The 21,483-nt window shown below is 41.8% G+C and overlaps 2 protein-coding genes, 1 long non-coding RNA gene and 2 pseudogenes across 5 annotated transcripts in view; 3 read left to right on the plus strand and 2 right to left on the minus strand.

The window, feature by feature from the left end:
- LIN9 (lin-9 DREAM MuvB core complex component) overlaps positions 1 to 11,477 on the plus strand; it is a 161,244-nt gene extending 149,767 nt beyond the window's left edge. For all 3 annotated transcript variants that reach the window (XM_077168572.1, XM_077168571.1, XM_077168573.1), the window contains 3 exons: positions 8,985 to 9,164; positions 9,392 to 9,489; positions 9,993 to 11,477. In XM_077168572.1, coding sequence (XP_077024687.1) covers positions 8,985 to 9,164; positions 9,392 to 9,489; positions 9,993 to 10,098 — 384 coding nt within the window. In that variant the 3' untranslated portion in view covers positions 10,099 to 11,477. The remainder of the gene's footprint in view (positions 1 to 8,984; positions 9,165 to 9,391; positions 9,490 to 9,992) is intronic.
- LOC143689519 (L-lactate dehydrogenase A chain pseudogene) lies at positions 5,598 to 6,664 on the plus strand (annotated as a pseudogene).
- Positions 6,824 to 8,062, plus strand: LOC143689520 (aquaporin-10 pseudogene; annotated as a pseudogene).
- Positions 11,478 to 14,398: 2,921 nt separating the features above from the next.
- Positions 14,399 to 17,290, minus strand: MIXL1 (Mix paired-like homeobox). The gene is made up of 2 exons (XM_077168176.1): positions 16,874 to 17,290; positions 14,399 to 15,700 (listed from the first exon to the last, which is right to left on the minus strand). The coding sequence occupies exons 1-2, from the start codon at positions 17,288 to 17,290 to the stop codon at positions 15,395 to 15,397; spliced, it is 723 nt and encodes a 240-aa protein (XP_077024291.1). The 3' UTR covers positions 14,399 to 15,394.
- Positions 17,291 to 19,831: 2,541 nt separating this feature from the next.
- On the minus strand, positions 19,832 to 20,685 carry LOC143689521 (uncharacterized). The gene is made up of 3 exons (XR_013178816.1): positions 20,655 to 20,685; positions 20,079 to 20,166; positions 19,832 to 19,966 (listed from the first exon to the last, which is right to left on the minus strand). It is a non-coding gene; the product is annotated as an uncharacterized LOC143689521 (long non-coding RNA).
- Between the last annotated feature and the right edge of the window lie 798 nt (positions 20,686 to 21,483).

Raw genomic sequence — 21,483 nt, forward strand, 5'->3', positions numbered from 1 at the left:
CTCTGCATAACTCTACCGTCACCTTTGAACTTTCTCCTACTCTTTAAGGGGTATATAGGGTGTGCCCATTCTAACTTTTTCATGTTGGAAGAGGCTGTTGATACTATGAGATGGGGGATGGAACTAGTTGATGTTCTGGAAGGGCTGGCCCCTCTGCATTTCAGGACTTATCTGGCCCAGGGACCCATCTAGAGGTTGTAGGTTTTGGAAAATTACCCTAGTGCATGGAAACTTTGTAAAATCTTATATTATGACCTAGGTATTCTTTACGATTGGCAGGAATGGTTTTGGCTGGGGTTTGCCAATACTTTTTGATTATCTGCTTAATGTACTCTGGGATTAATCCAGGCATTATATTAAGCTATACAGGATTAGAGGCCCTCCTTCTTTTCTGAGCTGTCCATTTTTTGAATTGTAAATATTCTATCCAAACAGATTAAGTTAGGTTATGTGCTACAGAAAATTTAGGTTCTGGACAAAATAAACCTTTCTTCATTTGGTCTGAAAGAGTAGATGAAGTTCTAAAATACAGACAGTGTCTTCCTTACCCCTGTATTCTGAATTACCTTAATCTCAACCTAATTGACTGTTTTTATCTCTAAATACCAGGTTATAAATATATAAAATAGCTTCTTAAACTCCAGAAATAACAATTACTGCCCTGGAGTAAATGACTGCTATAAGAACTTACAACCTAGGCCCCTGTTTTCTTCTAAGTATTTTCTAAATGAGACCATAAAATATTTGCTCTTTTGTTTCTGGCTTATTTTATCTCACCAAATGTCCCACAAGTTCATTCACAACGTTGCACACCTCACAATTTGTTCCTTTTGGTAGCAGCACAATATTCAATCATATGTGTACACCATCATTCACCAATCTACATCTCAGTCAGTATATCGTTCATCCATCGGGCATTGTTCTAGTTTGCTAGCTGCCAGAATGCAACACACCAGAGATGGATTGGCTTTTAATAAAAGGGGATTTATTTCATTAGTTCTTCAGAGGAAAGGCAGCTAACTTTCAACTGAGGTTCTTTCTTACATGGGAAGGCACTGGGTGATCTCTGCTGGCCTTCTCTCCAGGCCTCTGGGTTCCAACAACTTTCCCTGAGATGAGGTATGCTGAGCTGCTTGGGCTGTTCTACATTGAGCTCTCTCATTTAAGCACCAGCCAGTTAAATCAAACATCATTCATTACAGCAGGCATGCCTCTTAGCTGACTGCAGAGGTAAAGAGCAACAGATGAGGTTCATGTACCATTGGCTCATGTCCACAGCAACAGAACTAGGCACCTTCACCTGGCTAAGTTGACACCTGAACCTAACTACCACAGGCATCATGTATAATGTCCAATGTCAGCAGTCCATCAACACACACAATTTTAGATAATTTCATTGTTACCAAGAGAAAGATAACCAATAAACATACCCTCACCAGATAGAAAATCCAAACCTCCCCTTAACAATTGTTCCTCCCCCATTATTTACCCCTGGAATTGCTGTGGTACTATTGATGTTTTCCTGTTAAACATAGCCCAAAGCATGCAATAACAGTTTCCTCCCATACCTCCAAATTTTTGTACAAGGTTCAACCTTTGCAGTAGTTCATGCAGGAACTTATTTATATTTGTAGTATTAATCTGTGGGGCACATGGGTCTATACAACCCCTTTCAATCATGTTCACTTTCGATAATGTAATATTCATGGACCTTTTTTTTCTCCAGGGTCTGTGGTAATGAACCCCCTCTCATTTCTGATTTTATTAGCATCTGTTCTAGTTTGCTAACTGCCAGCATGCAATATACCACAAATGGAATGGTTTTTTAAAAGGGGAATTTAGTAAGTTGCTAGTTTACAGTTCTAAGGCCAAGAAAATGTCCCAATTAAAACAAGTCCATAGAAATGTCCAATCTAAGGCATCCAGGGAAAGATACTTTGGTTCAAGAAGGTGATGAAGTTCAGGGTTTCTCTCTCAAGTGAGAAGGCACATGGTGACACGATCAGGTTGTTCTCGCATCTGGAAGGGCACGTGGCAAACACAGTGTCATCTGCTAGCTTTGTCTCCTGGCATCCTGTTTTATGAAGCTCCCCAGGACGCATTTTCCTTCTTCATCTCCAAAGGTCGCTGGCTGGTGGACTCTGCTTCTTGTGGCTATGTGGTTCTGCTCTGCTCTCTCTGAATTGCTCTCATTCTCCAAAATGTTTCCTCTTTTATAGGACTTCAGAAACTAATCAAGACCCACCCGAATGGGTGGAGACATGTTGTCACCTAATCCAGCGTCACAACCGCTCTTGATTAAATCACATCTCCAGGGAGATGATCTAATTACAGTTTCGAGTGTGCAGTATTGAATAGGGATTAGAAGAAATGGCTGCCTTTGCAAAATGGAACTAGGGTTAAAACATGGCTTTTCTAGGGTACATACATCATTTCAAACCAGCACAGTGTCTTTCAAACCAGCACAGTGTCTTTACATTTAAAGTCTATTTTGTCTGATATTAGTATAGCTATTCCTGCTTTCTTTTAGTTACAGCTTGCATGTAACATCTTTTTTCATCCTTTCACTTTCAATCTATTTGTATCGTTGTGTCTAAAATGAGTCTCTTGTAAGCAGCATATAGCTGGATTATATTTCTTAATCCATTCTGCCAATATGTATCTTTTAACTGGTAAGTTTAGTCTGTTAACATTCAAAGTTATTACTGTAAAGATGTTTCTTGAATCTACCATCATATCCTTTGGATTTTATTTGTCAGATCTGTACATCCTTTTCCCTCTTTCTCTTTTTATCCTTTAAGTTACCCTAACTAGTACTCTTCAATTCTGTGCCTTTCTCTAGACCTCCTTCTCCTTTTTTTTTTCAGCCAACAGAACTTCCATTAGTCTTTCTTGTAGGTTTGGCCTCTTGTTGACAATTCTCTCAGCATTTGTTTGTCTGTGAAAATTTTAATCTCAATTTTGAAGGACAGTTTGGCTGGGTACAGAATTCTTGGCTGGAAGCCTTTCTTTTTCAGGATCTTTAATATATCATACTACTGCTGTCTCGCCTCCGTAGTGTCCATTGAGTAGTCTAAATGCAGTCTAGTGTTATTTCCTTTGTATGTAGTAGATTCTTTTTCCATTGCCACTTTCGGGATTTTCTGCTTCTCTTCAACATTTGACAGACTGATTAGTATGTGTCTTGGGTAGGCCTGTTTGGATTTATTCTATTTGGAGTTTGTTGGGATTCTTTGATTTGTGTATTTATGTATTTTATAAGGGTGGAAGTTTTTTCCCCATTATATCCTAAACTAATCTTCCTAGCCCTTTACTTTTCTGTTCTCCTTCTGGGACACTGATGGTTCTTATATTTGTGAACTTTGTTTTGTCCATCATTTCCCTGAGATCCAATTCAAATTTTTCCATCTTTTTTTGCATTTGCACTTTTGTGTGTCCAAAATCAGTTGTCCTATCCTCTAGTTCACTTATTCTTCTGCCTCTTCAAATCTGCTGTTGTGCATCTGTAGTGTATTTTTTATTTCATCTGTAGCATCTTTAATCTGTTATATATGCTACTTTTCTATTTATTCTTTCAAATTCTTCTTTATGCTCTTCTATTGTCTTCTTGATCTCCTTTATGTCATTAGCCATCCCACTGATTTTATTTAATAGAGTATATGAACATCTTTGATTACATGTTCCAAAGTCGGTGTCTTCTTTGGTGTTTTAATTTAGTCATTAGACTGGGCTGTGTCTGTCTGCATCTTCGTATGCTTAGTGATCTTCTCTTGCCTTCCTTCAGTAGTCTGAAGCTTTGTATTTGTGGTATGGATGTGGAGCAGGATGCGGTGCGTGGGATGGGGCACAACAGTGCAGTGGCAGGTTGCAGTGCACATATAGGCACGGGTTGTGGCACAGGTAAAGGCACAGGTCAGTTACACTACACTGGTGCCTGTGAGTGTGAAGTGCAGGGTGCAGGGTTGTGTAGGTGCACTGCAGGGTCCATGGAGACAGGGTGCAGCTCAGGCAGGCCCTGGGGCACAGGAGCAGAGTGCAGCGTGGGGGATACCAAAGTAGGGTATAGCAGGAGGCAGATGGGGGGGTGGCTGTGCAGATTCACAGGGGCTGGTGTGCAAGCAGGATGTAGGTGGGAAGGTGTACGTGGAGGTCATGGGTATCAGGGTGTGGGGTTCAGGGCACAGGTCAGGGCACAGGGAGGACAGAGCAGGAGTGTGTCCTTGCACAGGTGGAGGGGTTCAAGGGGCCTGGGATGTGGATGCATGAGGTGTAGGGATGGGGTACAGGTCATGGGGGTTTCAGGACGTGGGTCAGAGGCTGGTGATGTCAGGTGGGCAGGGTCCTGGTACAGGTGCAGGGGGGTTGGGACAGGGTGTGCAGATGTGCACATGAGTGCCTACCAGGTGTGGGAGCAGGGTGCTTATACTGGGGGGTAGGGCAAGGGTGTACATGTGTGTGGGGCAGGAGAGTTGGGGTACAGGGGTCAAGAGGTCAGTGCACGGGTGTGTGAGTGCCTGGCAAGGAGGATGTGGCTGTGTGCATGCACAGGTCTGGGGGTCAGGCCCTGGTGTCTGCATTTCTGGGGCATGGGGCCCTGGTGTGCACATGCATAGAGCTGAGGGGCAGCTGGGAGCAGTTGCACCCGCCTGGGCTGGGAGCGGATGTGGCCCATATGCACAGGTCAGCGTGTGCCCAGAGCTAGGGGGGTGGTGGCAGCACGTTCCCTCATGTGTGTGAATGGTTCTGGGGGGCTGGACACTGATGTACACATGCAGAGTTGGGGGGGAGGGCAGGACATGGTTGAGCAACTCTTTGGGCTGGGGGTGGGTGTGGACCCAGTATGAAGGTGGGCGCCCACAAGGGCGAGATTGCACTTGCACCAGAGAGGTGGGTCGGGCTGGGGCAGCATGTGCACACATGGTAGTGGGTTGGGTGGTGGTGCTTGGAGCACAGTGTGGGAGGTGTGTGACGGGGTTCAGGTGTGTGAGGTGTCGGAGGGTTGCGGGTGGCACACATTAGTGTAGCGTGATGGCTTGGGCTAACTTCCTTGTCCCTGTCTCCCTGCCTGTGCACTCCTGAGGGCTCTGGGCTTCCATTTGGAAAAGGACATGTTAGACTATTTGTACTAGGTGGATAGTCTCCAGTTCTCTGCATCTCAGTTCTTCAGCTTTTGCAACCAGGACCTCCCTATGTGGTGTAGAAGACCTTCCCAGGTCACTTACACCTGGAATCACCATCCCAGTCACCTTCCTGTCATTTCTCTAGCTGTTCCTTGGTGCAGGGGTAAACTGTACCTATGTTATTCCACCATCTTCCTGGACTCCCAGTGTTGATTTTTTAATAGAAACGTATCAGAGGAACCACTATGAGAACAATTTCTACCCTAAATATATACACAAGATATGTGAGCATATGTTCACCAAAAGACTAGAAAATACAGAGTATCACTCACTATTTCACACAAAAATTAGAAACTATCCAAATGCCCATCAAAACTAAATAAACTGAGGGTGGGCAGTGGTGGTGAGTGGCAGAGTTCTTGCCTGCCATGCTAGAGACCCAGGTTCAATTCCCGGCTGCCTGCCTATGTTAAAAAAAAAAAAGAAAGAAAGAAAACTAAATAAACTGAGTCTCAGAGCTACTGTCACAGAGTTTGGACCTAGCCACCACATGCTGCCAGTGCCCGCTCAATGTGTAGTCCCATTTCCTTTCCATTCCAAGTCTAAAATGGCAGCTCTCGAGGATCAGCTGATTCAAAATTTTCTTAAGGAAGAACAGACCCCTCAGAATAAGATTAAGTTGTTGGGGTTGATGCTGTTGGTATGGCCTTTGCCATCAGTATCTTAATGAATGAATTGGCTGATGAACTTGAGCTTCTTGATGTCATAGAAGACAAATTGAGGGGAGATATGATGAATCTCCAGTATGGCAGCCTTTTCCTTAGAACACTAAAAATTGTCTCTGCAAAGTCTATAAAAGTGACTGTAAACTCCAGGCTGGTTATAATCACAGCTGGAGCATGTCAGCAAGAGACAGAAAGCCATCTTAATTGTTCCAGCATAATGTGAACATCTTTCAATTTGTCATTCTTAATGTAAAATACAGCCCAAACTGCAAGTTGCTTGTTGTTACCAATCCAGTGGATATCTGGATCTATGTGGCTTGGAAAATAAGTGACTTTCCCAAAAACCATGTTATTTGAAGTGGTTGTCATCTGGATTCAGCTCAGTTCTGTTACCTGATGGCGGGAGGCTAGGAATTCACCCATTAAGCTGTCATGGCTGGGTCCTTGGGGAGCATGGAAACTGTAGCGTACCTGTATGGAGTGGAGTGAATGTTGCTGGAGTCTCCTTGAAAAATCTGCACCCTGATTTAGGCACTGATGTTGATAAAGAACAGTGGAATGAGGTTCACAAACAGATGGTTGACAGTGCTTTTAAAGTGATCAAACTGAAAAGTTACACCTCTTGGGCCCTTGGACTGTCTGTAGCAGATCTGGCAGAAAGTATAATGCAGCATCTTAGGTGGGTACATCCTGTTTCCATGATGATTAAGGGTCTCTATGGAATAAAAGACGACATGTTCCTTGCGTCTCAGAACAGAATGGAATCTGAGACATTGTCAGGGTGACTCTGACTCCTGAAGAAGAGGCCTGTTTGAAGAAGTGTGCAGATATACTTTGAGGGTTCCAAAAAGAGCTGCAATTTTAAAGTCTTGTAATATATTTAAAAAAAAAAAAAAAGCTCTAGCTATAAACATGCAACCAACTATCCAAGTGTCATACTATCTAAAACACCAAATAAAGCATGAACCATGGAAAAAAAAAAAAACTAAAACTGAAACCGAGCCATGGAACAAGAAACTGAACGCAAACTTGGGAAAGAAGGAAGAGACTGGCAGACACTGCCATGTAGCAGAGGAGCCAAGGATCACTGGCAGCTGGATTTGGGGAAAAAAGCATTGCTTTGATATCTTGATTTGGACATTTTCCCATCCTCAAAATTACAGTAGCCGTGCTGGTAATGCCTGTGCAGACAGAATAGTGGAAAGGGAAAGGGCCAAGGTATCTCCACCATGTCCTTCACTCTGCCTCTGGCTGCAGTCAGGGACCAGCTCCAGATTTGCAGCCTCCTGGCCCGACAGTGCCTGTCAGAGTTTCTGGCCAGGCTATCACCAGTAGAGAAACCGAAAGCAACTTATTCACAGTGTTTCTGGCTAGCTCTATGGCTGTGATGGTAACCATCTTATATGGGTGGCAATGTCTTAGTGGCCCATCTGAATCCAACCTTGTCCCTGGCCATATGTCTCCTGGAACGCCTCCCCTGGCCCTAGCTCCCCATTTACATGTTGGTACAGCTAGTGTCTGCTTTCTATGCCTCAGAAGCCACCTATACCCTCTACTGTGGTCCGTACAGAACTATAGAGGTGAGAACCTGACAGTGTCTGGCCCCAAGGAAACAGCATCATCTTTGTTACCTACCCTGGCCCCATATATCCCTGAACATTGGCTTCCTGGATCAGGTTCTGGTCACTAGGATCCTGCTTGTGGATCAGTTCTGAAACTCTTTCTGTATATTCGGGGATTAAGCAAATTAGTAAATATATTAAAGATAATGATAGCCAAGTTTCTCACTGTTGGAGCAGGGAATTAGGAAGAAGGAAAAGACTTGAATGAACTCTGTGTTCTTGAATTGGAATAGGAAGTGTCAGTGTGAATTTGTGGTTTATTTTATGTTTATAATACTTACATAAATGTATGTGTATCTGCTGAGAGAGCCTAGAAGCAATGACACCTTAATAGCAATGAACATTCCTAACATCTAGATCTTGTTTTCCAAATACTGTTCTTAAATAAGAGGAAGCAGGACTTCTTGAAAAGGAGACCAATTCCAGAACTAGGCAGAGAAATACAAGATGAACTTGAAATATCTTATTAGGCCAGGAAGTTAAAATGTGTCCCTAAAAACGGTGGGGACATGCCAAAGGGAACCTATTTCACAGATTCCTACTAGCCAAATCTGGGTCAGTTAGAGCTTCAGAATAAATAATGATAGTAACAAATTAAAACCCATTGAATAAATAAGAATCAGTGAGTCCATGCTGAAATAAATATGGAAGGGAGAGAGGAGAGAGGGAGGGAAGAAAGAAGGAAAGTTCTAGGGTAGAAGGTCAACTAGTAAATGTGGGAAGAATGAGCAGAATTAGAAAGACACCATTTGCCAACCATCATACTAATAACTGATGGAGACAGGAATCACCAAATGGATACTAAAACTGATGGGTGTAAATTTGATGAGGAAGAGGATATTTACATAGCTTCAAAACATCTCACAAACACTTATTAATTACAAAGGAGGAAATGATAACTTTACAGGAGAGAAATCTGGCAGATACTTAACCATCTTCCCAAGTGATCAGAGATAACATCACCACTAATGGGGTAAGTCAACATCATGTGCTTACCAATAGTGATGCACTAAGAACAACTCAGCATCACTTCTGTGGTCCTGCCAAAAACCATAACCTCAATCTAGTCATGAGGAAACACAGACCTACAATGATGGATGTTATACCAAATAAGTGGGCATTACTCTTGAAAAATACCAAGGTGATGAAAGACTGAAGAACTGTTCCAGAATAAAAGAGTCTAAAAAGACCTGACAAATAAATGTATTCAGGGGGAAAAAATAGCTGTGTAGGTAGGACATTAGTCGGACTGTTGATGAAATTTAAATGTGGACCGTAGGTTAGAAAATGGCATTATATCCATTTTAAATTTCCTAATTATGATAACTTGTACTATGGCAATATAAGAAAATATCTTTGTACTTAGGGAATACAAACTGAAGTACTTAGGAGTAAAAAGGCACAATTTTTGCATCTTATTCTTATATAGTTTAAGATGGGAAATACAGGATACAAACATGCAGAAATAATTGTGGCCATTCGATTGTACATCTTACGCTCCACATGTGTGCATTCAGCTTGCTCCAGACCAGGGTCTCCAGCCTGCAGATCAGCCAACAGACATGAGACGGAGATGTGAGGAAGAAGCACAGGAGATTGTCCGGCATGCAAATTCCTCAGCAGGACAGCCTTGTGTTGAAAATGAAAATCTTACAGACTTAATCTCCAGACTTACAGCTATTTTATTACAAATTAAGGTAAATTGCAGAGGAAAGTGTTTTCTTAATTTTAACACCAAGCAAAGCTATGCTAATTTGTTACTAAGTAATGATAACAATGTTTATATTTGGACTACAGTTAGTTTTGTTTTGTTTTATTTTGTTTTGAGGAGGACAAAGAGGTTTATCCTCTCTTCGGGGGGACTGGGGCGATTTTCCAAATCAGCTTCTCTACAATTAAATTCTGAAATATTTTTTTCCTTTAGTGTCTAGCAGAAGGAGGAGACCTGAATTCCTTCGAATTCAAATCACTTACAGATTCATTAAATGACATAAAGAGTACAATAGATGCTTCTAATATCAGGTAATTCATTAGGTGTATCCTACTCGTTTTTAGATTAAATTTATAATTATTTCCAGTATACATTTTAAGAACTATACATTTTTAAAATATTCATATAATATCCTTTAAATAAATTTATAAAGACTTTTCAATTATATTCAGTCTACTGACAGAATAAAAATTTCACATAGATTTTTATGTGAAGGAATCAGGAGGCATATGTAATGTTAAGTTTGATTTAGCATAGAAGTTCAGTTCAGAAGTAGAGTTTCCCTAATCAAAGAGCGGTTCGTCCTCTCTTTCCAGGACCTTTTGTGGCTCCCTTTTACCTCTTTAGGGCATACTTTTTCAGTTACCACTGAAGTAGAATTATAGGTAATGTATTAAAAGAGATTTAATTTTTGTTTTTCCTAAGGTCATCATCTTGGCTATTTCCTAACCAAAATCCAGATCTTTCTTTTTGTAAACTTGTTTTTCTTAATTTTGTGAAATAAAGTTGTTAATCATATTTCTTCTTTCTTTAGTTGCTTTCAGAACAATGTAGAAATCCATGTTGCACATATTCAGAGTGGCCTGAGCCAGATGGGAAACTTACATGCCTTTGCAGCAAATAACACCAACAGAGACTGAGTAGAAGATTTCATTATTCCAGCTGCATAGGACATATTATTTTTGAGAAGTTCTTTTCCTTTATATAGGCTCCCAACACCAAATAACTGAACTGCTGGAAAACAAGGGAAATTAAAATCTCCAAATAAGGCATTTTAATATACTGTACTGCTTCTTAAACCAGCATTACTGACCAGCATTATATTTATTTTTCTCTTCTATTATTCAGCTGCATTAGTATTGCTTATGTTACTTATGTTTATTAGCAAGTATTTTTAAACTCTAAATTTCTGAACATGTTAATATAATTTCTTGGAAGAATATGTTGATCATTTTTTTTAATGTGCGTGAATTCAACCCAACGCATGCAGACAGCTACTGCCATAGAGAACATGAAGAAAAATGGTATTTGTGTGCATATCAGTGGCAATGTGGAAATTCCATCTAGAAAATTACAGCTCTAGTTGATTTAATTGATCAGCATCTCAGTCTTCAAAACATAACGCCATGAGGTGTGGGAAGTCCTAGTTTTAAGGAAGCCACTGGAATACAGATGGGAAGTATGGACTTAAAAGTGTATATGATATATACTTGTGATGTGACATGGTTCTATTGATCATTTTATAATTTTAAATATTTTAATTTATCATAATTTATAAAAGAAACTTTTGTTGTTTGTCTGTTGAAAGAAAATGAAGGAACAGGAAAGAAACATTACTGCAAAATCCTAAATTTCAGCAGTTGGATTTGGCATGTCTTTTCTTGTCAGTTCAGCGCAAGAAGTGCTATTGTTATGAGATTTATTTAAAAAAACAAAAAAGACTGATAACACACTATTTTCATATTTTTGTTTATTTGCACAACTTTTAAACCAGATTACTGGTTAAAACCTAACAGTACACAACTTAAAAAATAAAAAGAATTTCTATAAGGAAAACAAATTAATAACCAGCGCTATGAAATGCAGAAGAAAGGTTTGTTTTTTGTTTTTGTTTTGTTTTGTTTTTTAAGAAAACCCTGCCTAGAATGTTAATCTTGTAAAATATGCGTATTTGGAATTTTCTTTGTTTTAAAATAGACTATTATAAAGTTAAAGTATAATAAATTGTTTTCAGATTTGGAGTTTAAGAAATAGCTGTAGAGGTGGTTTTAATTCTTTTAGAGTCTCATAAAATGAGACTTTTTATATGTTAATGTATAATAAAACTTAAGATTATTTTCCATTTGAAATTTTTGTATAGTTTCAAAATGCTTCTGTATTCTTTGTTGTTATTGTGCCACTGCAAAACTTTAGTGCAGAGTTTATATTTAGCTAAACTGCTATGTTAATTAAGAAATGTAAAAATCTTTTATTCTTAATGATATTTGTAATTCTAAATAAATTGATCTATGAAAATTAATATTATCTAAATTCTCATTTAATATAACAAGTTGATAAGCATTCCTCCTCTTAAAAAATTTTTTGAAGAATTGTAATTTCCACTAAAAGACATTTTCAATTTGGAATATGATGCTATCCAATATTATTTAAGGGAGGGTTTTTTTTTCCTATCTAGGAGTAAGTCACTGGAAACACTAAGCAAGTAAGTTACTTAGCATAGTATAAGATCCATTGAGAGGTTTGATTTTAATATGTTCTGGCTAGAATTTTTTTATTGTTTTCTTCTACATTTCTTAAGGCTCACTTGTCACACTTAACTAGTACCTCATTTTGTACTTACTTAGGTAAACACTGATCATGTCCTTTAGTGCCATCATGTGTTGACAGTAGGGACTGTGCCTGAGAATATATTTAAATTTTATATCTGTTTAGGGAAGAAGAAATTTATATAATTCAAAGAGGTCATTTTAGTTAGCTGAACATTAATTTGAATGATGCTACCCCTGCTTAACACGTTTTTGAAGTCTCTAAAAAGCGCATCAAAACACATGGTTGAGGGGGCGGGCCGCGGTGGCTCAGCGGGCAAAGTGCTTGCCTGCTATGCCGGAGGACCTCGGTTCGATTCCCGGCCCCAGCCCATGTAACAGAAAACGGAAAAACAAAATACAATAAAAAACAAGAAAATGTTTAAAAGATGTTTCCCTTTCTTCCTTCCTTCCTTCCTTCTCTCTGTCTTTCCTTTAAAAAAAAAACACATGGTTGAACAAACAACCAAGCCTGCTTTTTATTAATTTAGAGTTGGTTCTGAATTACTTTAAGCTAGTTCCCAAAATCACATTTACTTGCTGTCATCCAGAGCTACAAAAAGATTTACCTATTAGTTTTTTTCTCTGGAATCCATGCCTCTCCATCTTCATTACTATCACCGCTGTCAGTCCAGCCAGCATCAGCACAAGGCTGGACCTGCCATTGTAGCCAAACTTGTTTCCCTGTGTCCACTCAGCCCTTGTCAAATGTATTTTCCATCCTGCAGACAGAGTGATCTTAAAATATAAAATTGGTCATTGAATCTCCCTATCTAAAAGTCTTTTTTTTTTTTTTCTAAAAGCCTTTTAAAGTCTTATGACTCTCAGGATAAATTTAGAACTCTTACGTGAGCTACAAAGCCATGATTGGTTTGGCCTCCCTTACCTAGTATTTCATCCTGCTTCTTATTCCACGGGGTCTTTGCACACGCAGTGCCCTCTGGGTTCCCTCTCCTCTTCATTTAGGTAACTCATGATCTTTCTACAGGTCTTACCTTCAGCACCACTTCCTCAGGGGAGATTTCCCTGACCATATGCATCTCCTGCTGCCGTATCTTCCGGTCCACATGTACCTCTCATCCCGATACTTGTCACATTTGCAATAATATATTTCTTGGAGTCACCTTCTGTCTTCACACTGACCTGTCCGCTCAATGACAGAAGGGACTGTTTCTAATTTTGCCCACCATTTTATTTCAAGCCCTGAGAAAGAGCCTGATCATAGATACCAAATAAGTAGTTGTAGAATGAGAATTTCAAAAGAGCTCTAAGCTCTAAGCAGCACTAGTGTCACTAGAATAAAGGTTTTGTCTTCCATAATGATTACTTTGAAAGATGGGACAATAATCATTTGAATGTAGAAATTCTGATTTGGGGGTTGCTTTTAAACCTATCACATTACTTACCATTAGTCCTTAACTAAAAAGAGCAGTCCAATGTATGAGGCATGATAAAATGGTAGATAAATGGGTGGGCTGAGTTAGTCCTAAATTTAAGTCCTGGCTGTGCCAATTACCCACTCTATGATTGTGGACCAGCTACTTTGATTAAGTTTCTTCACCTTTAAAATGAGAGTAATAGTCCCTACCTTATATGGTAGTATAAGGATTAAATAATATTATGCCTATAACATAGTTAGCCTCTTAAATTTTGGAGGAGGTTCAGCCTATTTCTACAGGATCTATTTCTACAGGATCCTACAGTTTTAAAAATTAAAAATGTGATGACAGGACTTAAAACTTTGTAAAGTTTTAATTGTTTATTCGGGAAAACAGAATTTATAATATAACTGCACTAGTATAATTCATAAGCTTAAAAATAAGATTTATTTTTAAATAAATAAATGCGATTCTTAGTGGACTATAAGTTTAAAGTTTTGTGGTATATTTCTTTTGGTATTGTGAATGTATTTGTATCTCATTTGGCTCTCCCTGTCACAAGTCTAAATGTAAAGTTCCCTGGGGTTGTAAGTCCTCCTGGTCACTTCCACAAAAGGCCCTAAGAATAATGTTTGGCGCATAATACGTGCTTAAAATAATAATGATAGCTATAGTTTATCTCATTTTGGCTTTCAGACAATTTTCAAAGAACTCAGAAGGCCAGTTTGCTACTAAAGCCTGAACTATGTTCTCCTGGTTGCTTTTAATAGTGGATTTGCTTCCCTGAAAAGCGCATACCATTTGCCTTACAAAAATTAGGGCAGCTGGCATGGACAGTTGTGAAGACATTCAGTACAGTTCAGGTTCTTCTGCTAATCATGAGGCATGATGATGCCCTGCCCTAGCCATGGCTTCTTTTAAGCCACTTCTAAACCAGTTTACAAAGTAACTCCCTACGATCTATGATTACATCATATGCAGTTTCTCTGGCCCTCAGGAATTTGAAAACCCTCGAAATGTCAGTATATTTTTATTTATCTTAAGCTAACCTAGGAACAGTAGTTTACATACATTAAGAATTATGACATGGGAAAGAGAAATCTCTCAAAACCAAAAAACTCATAAATGTGTCACTAAACCTTGAACAAGCAAGAAATTTAACCTACAATTTTAAAAATTAAAAATTGTATTAAAATTAAAAATTATTATTTAAAAATAATTATTAAAATTAAAAATTAATCAGCACAGTGGCCTGCTGATACAATGTTGATTGCTGGCTATAAACTACATTTGCAGAAACTTCTTTTGAAACTCATTGAAATGTTTGTGAAAAACATTTAATAATATACTGGAGTTGCACAGAAATACAATAACAAGTGCTACGGATAATGTTGGAGTACCAGGTACAAAATCAGGATTAGAGCACTTCAGAAAGAGGAGGTCTAGAGTATTTTGAAAGAGATAAAGGTAATAGTTGGGTTCCAAAATGAAAGGAGTGGCTTTTGAGATGGAGGCATGTACTGTCGATGAATGACCATAAGCAGATTTGTATCATCTTGTATTCTAAAAATGGTATTAATTGGCTCTGTGAGAAGGGTAACAAAGAGTTTTATAATTTGGTAGCTAATGAAAGCTATTACAGCTTTCTAAAGAGCAATTAAAAAATAGTTGAGAAGCAAGAGGCAGAGAGGGCTCTTGAAATAATTTGAGTGCACAGTCTTTAGAGATATGATTAAGTATAAAGATGACAGGCCAAATATTAAAGTGTAATAAATCTTGATGATAGGATGAGGATTCAAAGAGATAGGTTATAGTAAATTCAAGGTTATAAGCCCTAGAGGAACAGAGACTGAGAAGATGGCAGCTGTCAAGCACAATGGAAAATTGAGAAGCTGAGGGATTTCCATGAAGAAGATAGAGTTGTAAACAACTGGTCAAAAAAATAAAAATAGAACAATAAGGAACAGGGATGTGGACCAAACTGAATGTGTATTTGGAGATACCCAGGTAAAAGTGAATGCCAAAACTCCTGAAGAATGGAGGGTACTATAGAGAAAGAACAGGCTATGGGCAAAGGTTCATTGGTTAAAGGAGGGAGCCCTCAAAGGTGAAAGATGACAACCAAAACCATCATCAAGCTTAACACTGAAGTGTCCTTAGCACGGAAGTCAAAAAGAGCAATATTCTGATATGTGTCTTTCCAGCTGTCAGTGAGGGCTCTTCTGAGCTTAGTCTGAGTTCTCCCAGAATCCTCAAGAGTTACCAAAGGCAGAAAAGATGTGTTCCTCCCATGAGTCCAGCTTTGAACCAATGTCTTCAGAGAAAGAGGAATAGGTGTCAAAATTCTGACCTTGTGAGGTAGGGTCAGAGAGGACCCCTCCACCCCTGCTAGGATCAGGCAGGCAGTTCACATCTACCTCAAGAGGCAGCTGGGGCTTCCAACTTTTTGTTTCAGTTCCTGGAGCAGAGTGGCTGAGGAAAAGCTCCTGCCGGGGTGGGGGTTGAAAGGATTTCCCACTCTGGCGCCGTGACTTGGCACGCCTGTTTTGGAACCACACCTAGAAGGAAGAAAAAAACTGCTTTGCGTTGGAGTTCGTATGCTATTATGATCATCAATCATAATAATAAGCTCCAGTTTAACATTTCCTGATTCCCTGCTCCAGAAGCCTTAAGGTTTTCAGAAAGCACTTGAACTGATGGTTAGAAGCACATCGGACCTGGCTTTCTCTGCCTCACCATTCCCAAATGCAAAATTTGAATGCCTTTTCTACCTATACTTTATGGGGACATTTGCAATGAAAAATAGAGTCCTAGAAGTACAAGCACTTAGAACCCAAAGGAATAATGCTACACTTGAAGATTACAGATGTTAAAATGATTTTACAAAATCATTTTTGAAACTCCCTTGTCAAATCAATCAAGAGGGTATTTTGCTTAATGGACTACACTTCTGTGAATAAATTTTCTGCTCACCATTTCCCCACAAATGCTATGTCCTGCCTAGGAAACCTTGCCAACTGTTGAAACTGACAGATGAATTGCTACCAGGAATGCAGAGAAAATAAGTTCACTCTCCCAATGTTAAAATGTAAAAACTGCACTTGGCAAAAAGGCAAGCTTCCTATTACCACCAAGCCCCAGGGTTCTGATCTAAGTTATTTTAGGCAATAAAAGCTCCTTACCCTGGATTTTGTCTTGAATCTCTAGACAAAAGGCAGGAGGTTGGTTCAAACTGTAACAAGAAGGAAGAAAAAAAACAAGACGCTCCTGGCTTTGCCCCAGGATACTACTACACCTTTTGAACCGAAATCTCAGAACCAATACCTGCCAAAGAAATGGCCTGGGGCTAACTTGGTGAACTAGCCCTGTCCTCTGTCAGGTGTCCATCTCAAACTCAAAGTCAGAGAGAAATCCCCAACTGCCTCTCATCTGTTCCTTCTTCCTGGATGAGTAAAAGAGTGTAAAAATACTTTCTATTGCCTTCCTTTTGGGGATTTACTTTCCGCCAATTTCAAAGACCAGCTAGCCTCCTAGGAGGGCACCTATTATACTTAATAATGAGAGGGGCAATTGAGGGGGTGCCTGAATTATTTCATGGATGCCTCCAGGCTGGAGATAAGCAACTTGCCCGACGCCGCGTGAATAAGTGGGCGCTGTGGTCTTGCCTACGGCTCCTGGGAACCCAGTTCCACCCGCGGAGCGTCCACTCCAGGCCGCCCCGGGCCGCTCACCTGGATCCTGGACTCGGGCAGCAGGGTGAGCGCCGCTAGACGCTCGCGCAGATGGATGTCGGGGTACCTGGTCCTGCGGAAGACGAGCTCCAGCAGTTGCAGCTGCTCGGGGCTGAAGGACGTGCGCTTGCGGCGCTGCGAGGCCGACGGGGCGACCGCGCCTCTTGGTGGGGCAGACGGCCCCAGGCCCGAGGAGCTGGGCGCGGTCGGCCCCGGGCCCCTCCGGAGGAAGCCGCCGAGCGCCGGCAGGGTCGCGGGGGCGCAGCGTGCCGGGCCCAGGCCCGCGGGGCACGCGGGGAGCGGGAGGGTGGCGGGGATCGGCGGCTGCAGGAGCGGCCCGCTGGCGTGGGCGGGCGGGCACGCGGGGAACGAGGCGCTCTCTCCCGACCGGAGCTGGCCGGACCCTGCCGCGGCCATCACTGCCCGGACCCCAGTGCACCACCCGGGAGGGGCAACCCCTGCTTATACAGGCCTGGGGGGCGGCACGATCAAAGCAGTAGACGCGGGGAGGCCCGTGTCCCTTTGGGGTGCGAGCCCGCCCCCAGCCCTGCCAGACACCGGTGGGGAGTAATCGCTTCCGCTGGCCGTGGGATGCAAGGAGGGAGGCGTGAACTTGGGGCCCCAGCCGTCCTGTCCCGTCCCCTCCCCCGACCTGTCCGACACCTCAATCAACATCCCCAAGAGGAGGTTTGCTTGGGGAGGGGCAGCAGAGGGGCTTGGAGTGAATGCTGGCAGAGCCCCCCTCTGCTGGGGCTGAGGGCCTGGGCCCGCCCTCTCTGGCTTTCCCTCTGGTCATCATCAAATGTATTTATTCCCACCGCCCTCTCCCCTGCCATGTGCTAGACCCTGTACCAGGTTGGTCAGACAGCCCAGCCCTGGCCTCTGCAAGTCTCCCCAATGCATCCTGGGTCAGCAGGCAGGAGGGGAGGGACCTCAGAGTGGGCAGAAAACTCACCCGGGGTGTAGGGCGGTGGGGTGGGGGGGAGGAATCCTGCCTGGAAGGTCTCAGGGCCTAAGAATAAGAATCGCCTAGGCAGCGCAGGCTTGAAAATATGCCTGCGTCTGGCAGACAAGTGAGTGGCCTTTCTGGAGATCCCCAGCAGTGCTCAGGACCAGTCCATCTGGAAGGGAGAAGATGAAATGACCCCAACAAGTTTTCACTCCCTCTGAAGCAATGGCTCTTTCTCTCCCCTATTAAGGTTTCTCATTTAAGGTTCCTATTTTACCCTAAATTGTACCATAGTTAAGTTATGGTTTATGTCTGTGTCCCATACTAGGTTATAAAGTCCTTGAGCCCAGGAACCCATTTCTCTCATTCATTCATTCACTCATTCATCCATTCGTTCACATCTGTTGGATGTCTCACTGTGGGTACTTGCTATGTAAACCTCAATAAATGCCTCTGTTGAATTCAGTGTCACTGAGGTAGCTTTATAGAAAAAGAAGCCCAGGGTCTGCTGGTGGAATTCCCTGCCTCAGCGCAGACTCACAAGAGGGGAGCATGACAACCAGGCCTTCCTGCTCCCAGCACCTGAGTCCTGGTTTCTCTGGACTCTTCGGGGTCACTGACCCCACGGAGGCTGTTTGTGGGGTGGCCCCTTCAGGGCACAGCCCCAGCCCTTTCCTCTCCATCTGTTACATCAGTACACATCCGCCTCAGCAAGAGTTTGGATATTTTCATCCTTGGCAGATATTCCAGCGTCAGAGCAGAAAGTAGCCTCAGGGCTGCCGCGAAGGGGCACCTTGCTGGGACCGCCTGGCAGGGGGACTCAGGCTGAGAGCCCTGAGCGGCTCCTGAGGCTCTCCCACCACAGCTCCTTTCGCGTTCTCCTTCCCACCTCCCTTCCTCTTTCTTTGTTCCTTTGCCAGGAAATAGATGGGGTGGGAAACCAGACCCTCTATTTTTTCTGTGCTCATTATTGTTTCCTTAACTCAAAAAGCATTTATTATAGTGTCAGTATGTTAGATTGTTCCCTCAATCCCATGAAGCAGGTACGCTAACCCCAAATTTACAGATTAGGAAATATTCTGCAATCCAGAGACCCAAATGACTCGAAAGCCACTGTACCAAGCTGGCCTCCAGACAGACTCCTTGGTTATTGCCGAGCTCCCCCTGCCACCCCAGGAGGGTGAAGGCCCGTCCTCTCTCCAGGCTTGGAGGTTGTCCTTTCAGCACATCAGGTTCATTAGGTCCTGGTCACAGGAGGCCATGATGGAGCACAGGCCAGCCCACAAGTTTGTTACTGTAGCTGTCAGAATTTCTTACCACCAGTCTTAAAAGACAGGGGGAAAAAATAACAAAAAAACAGATGTGCATGTTTAGATAGTTTCCCAAACCACCCCCAGCTTCCATTTATGACCAGTCATTTCATTAGTCCCCACAGGTCCATTTTTCCTGGCAAAGCAAACAGCTCTGGGGCTCCTCCACAAGTGAGCAAGAAGAAACCACAGGTTTGCTGGCTGCTGTGGGGGGCTCAGCAACTAGAGATGGTGGGCAACCAGAAACTGCCCTGGGGTCCAAGGTCAGGGGAATTCTCCAGCTTCTTCTGTAGAAATTTCCCTCACTCCTCTGTGCAAGCTTTGTTCCCCTCTGCTGTCTGCTCACTGGAGCAGGCAAAATGGGCCTGTGATTAATGGAAGCTAGTGAAGGTTTGGGGAAGTCATCTAAACAGGGAAGGCTGATTTTACCCACTCTTCTAAGAATGGTGGCCTTAAATTTGGATAATCCTCCAAATTTACCCAAATAATCCTCCACACAGACTAAACAGGCCTTATCCTTTTGGGGCTGCTTGTTATCTTCTATGTTGAAATAAGATTTCAGCCTCTCCATCTCTCCTCTTTCTGTTCTAAAATGAATTTTTAATTGCATATGCTTGCATATTGCTAAAAAATAGCCTCTGTGAGGATACAGTAGAAACACAGGGTTGGAATCGGCATTCAAGGGTTAGAGAGGGAGATTTTTATTTTTCATTTTATACCTTTGGGTGCAGTTTTGTTATTTTTTTATTCACGTACATGTATTATATTTATATGTACATTCTTTAAACCTAGTTTTTCGGTGACTGCATGCAATGTAGAATCCTGGACTGGATCCTAGAAAAGAAAAAGAACAGTAGTGGGAAAACTGAATAAAATCTGTAGTTTAGCTAAAGAGGAAAAAAAAATAGTTTTAAAATTTTGAAGCAGGGAGTGCAATGAAATGTACCTGGAAAGAGATGTTGCTGCACTATGAAAGATCTTTTTCCCAGTTCTCCTGAAATTTTCATTGATTAGGGTAGGAGAGATGAATGCCTCTGCAAAATAAATAAATAAAAATACCTCTACAAAAGCTCTACTGTGTAGAGCTTTTATTTTTATTTCACCTCTTCTCAGTGAAATAAAAATTATTTTCTGCTTCTTCTGGTTGATAGAACTTCTAAAATAAGGGGTTTGCACTAAATCTAAGTTCTAGACTCCTTCCTCAATTACCCTGCTGCAAACATACATGACTATTCATTCTTCTATACCTCTGTTTCCTCAACTGAAAACACTTTTTGGCAATATCGTAAAAAAAAAAAAAAATTGTGATTGCAAGTTATTTTCCCAAGATAATCTGTGCAATTTGACTACATTGATCTGTGAAATTTATTCTTTGACTAGTCTCCAGAAAGTACATTCGTCTAAGGAAGCAAGTCAGTTTATCAAGTTTCACAATAGTAAACTGCCATCTGGATCAGCTGGAGACAGCAGGCACTAAGCTCAAGGCTCTGGAATCTTCTTCACCAGCTCTGGGTTCACTCACCACTACATATGCTGAATGCTTCTAGCCATCATTTATATGTGGTCTGTCAGTAGCATCTGTTGAAATGGACACAAAGGAGGGCAAGTGAAATAGAAGACAGTTCTCAGAGCTTCTTCTTATGTAACAGGGGAAGGCTGGTAAATACAGGTAAGGATGCAGTAGCAAAGCAATCAGTAAAAATCCACACAGCATTATCCGGAGCCGGGCTGGCTCTGCAGCAACCTGAGGGCTGGGGAAGTAGCCACTGGCCACTGTCCTGCTCTGCATTCTCAGCATTTCCTACCAGGTACCTGCCACTGACACCCAAACATCAGAGGCCTCCCTTTCCAAGTGCTAAGTGCTCTCTTCCCCGGGTCTCTTTGTTTTTCACGTTGAGTCCTCTCTGCTGCCCTAAAACGGGCGGGTGGGTCAGCGCAGGAGCCTTGGGTGTTTATTAAAGAGAAAACCAGGAATTGGCAGCCAAGGGGAGTCGATGGCTCTACTCCCACCTTGTGAACCCCAGAGTTGTCTGCCCCTTTGATCCTGTCCTCACTTTGATTTCATCTCCTCTTGCAGCTGGAGCCTATTCAGTTTCTGTAGTTTATTTCAGAACCAGTGGTTGCAACAGATTGAAAGACAACACCCCCCAAAGGTTTGAATGTGCCAGGAGAGTGAAAAAATGTTAAAAGGTGTTTTTGTTGTTGTTCTTCAAACACTGTATAAATTCAAATGACAAACACAAAATAGATTTTGAACCCAAAAAATTGAGGTTTTTAAAATTATGATTCCTTTACTTCTCATTATTTCTACCCAAAGCTTCTAAGTAGTAAAGCCTCCCCACGTGAGTCTT

This window comes from Tamandua tetradactyla, chromosome 7 (assembly GCF_023851605.1).
Source record: "Tamandua tetradactyla isolate mTamTet1 chromosome 7, mTamTet1.pri, whole genome shotgun sequence".
Classification (NCBI taxonomy): Eukaryota; Metazoa; Chordata; class Mammalia; order Pilosa; family Myrmecophagidae; genus Tamandua; species Tamandua tetradactyla.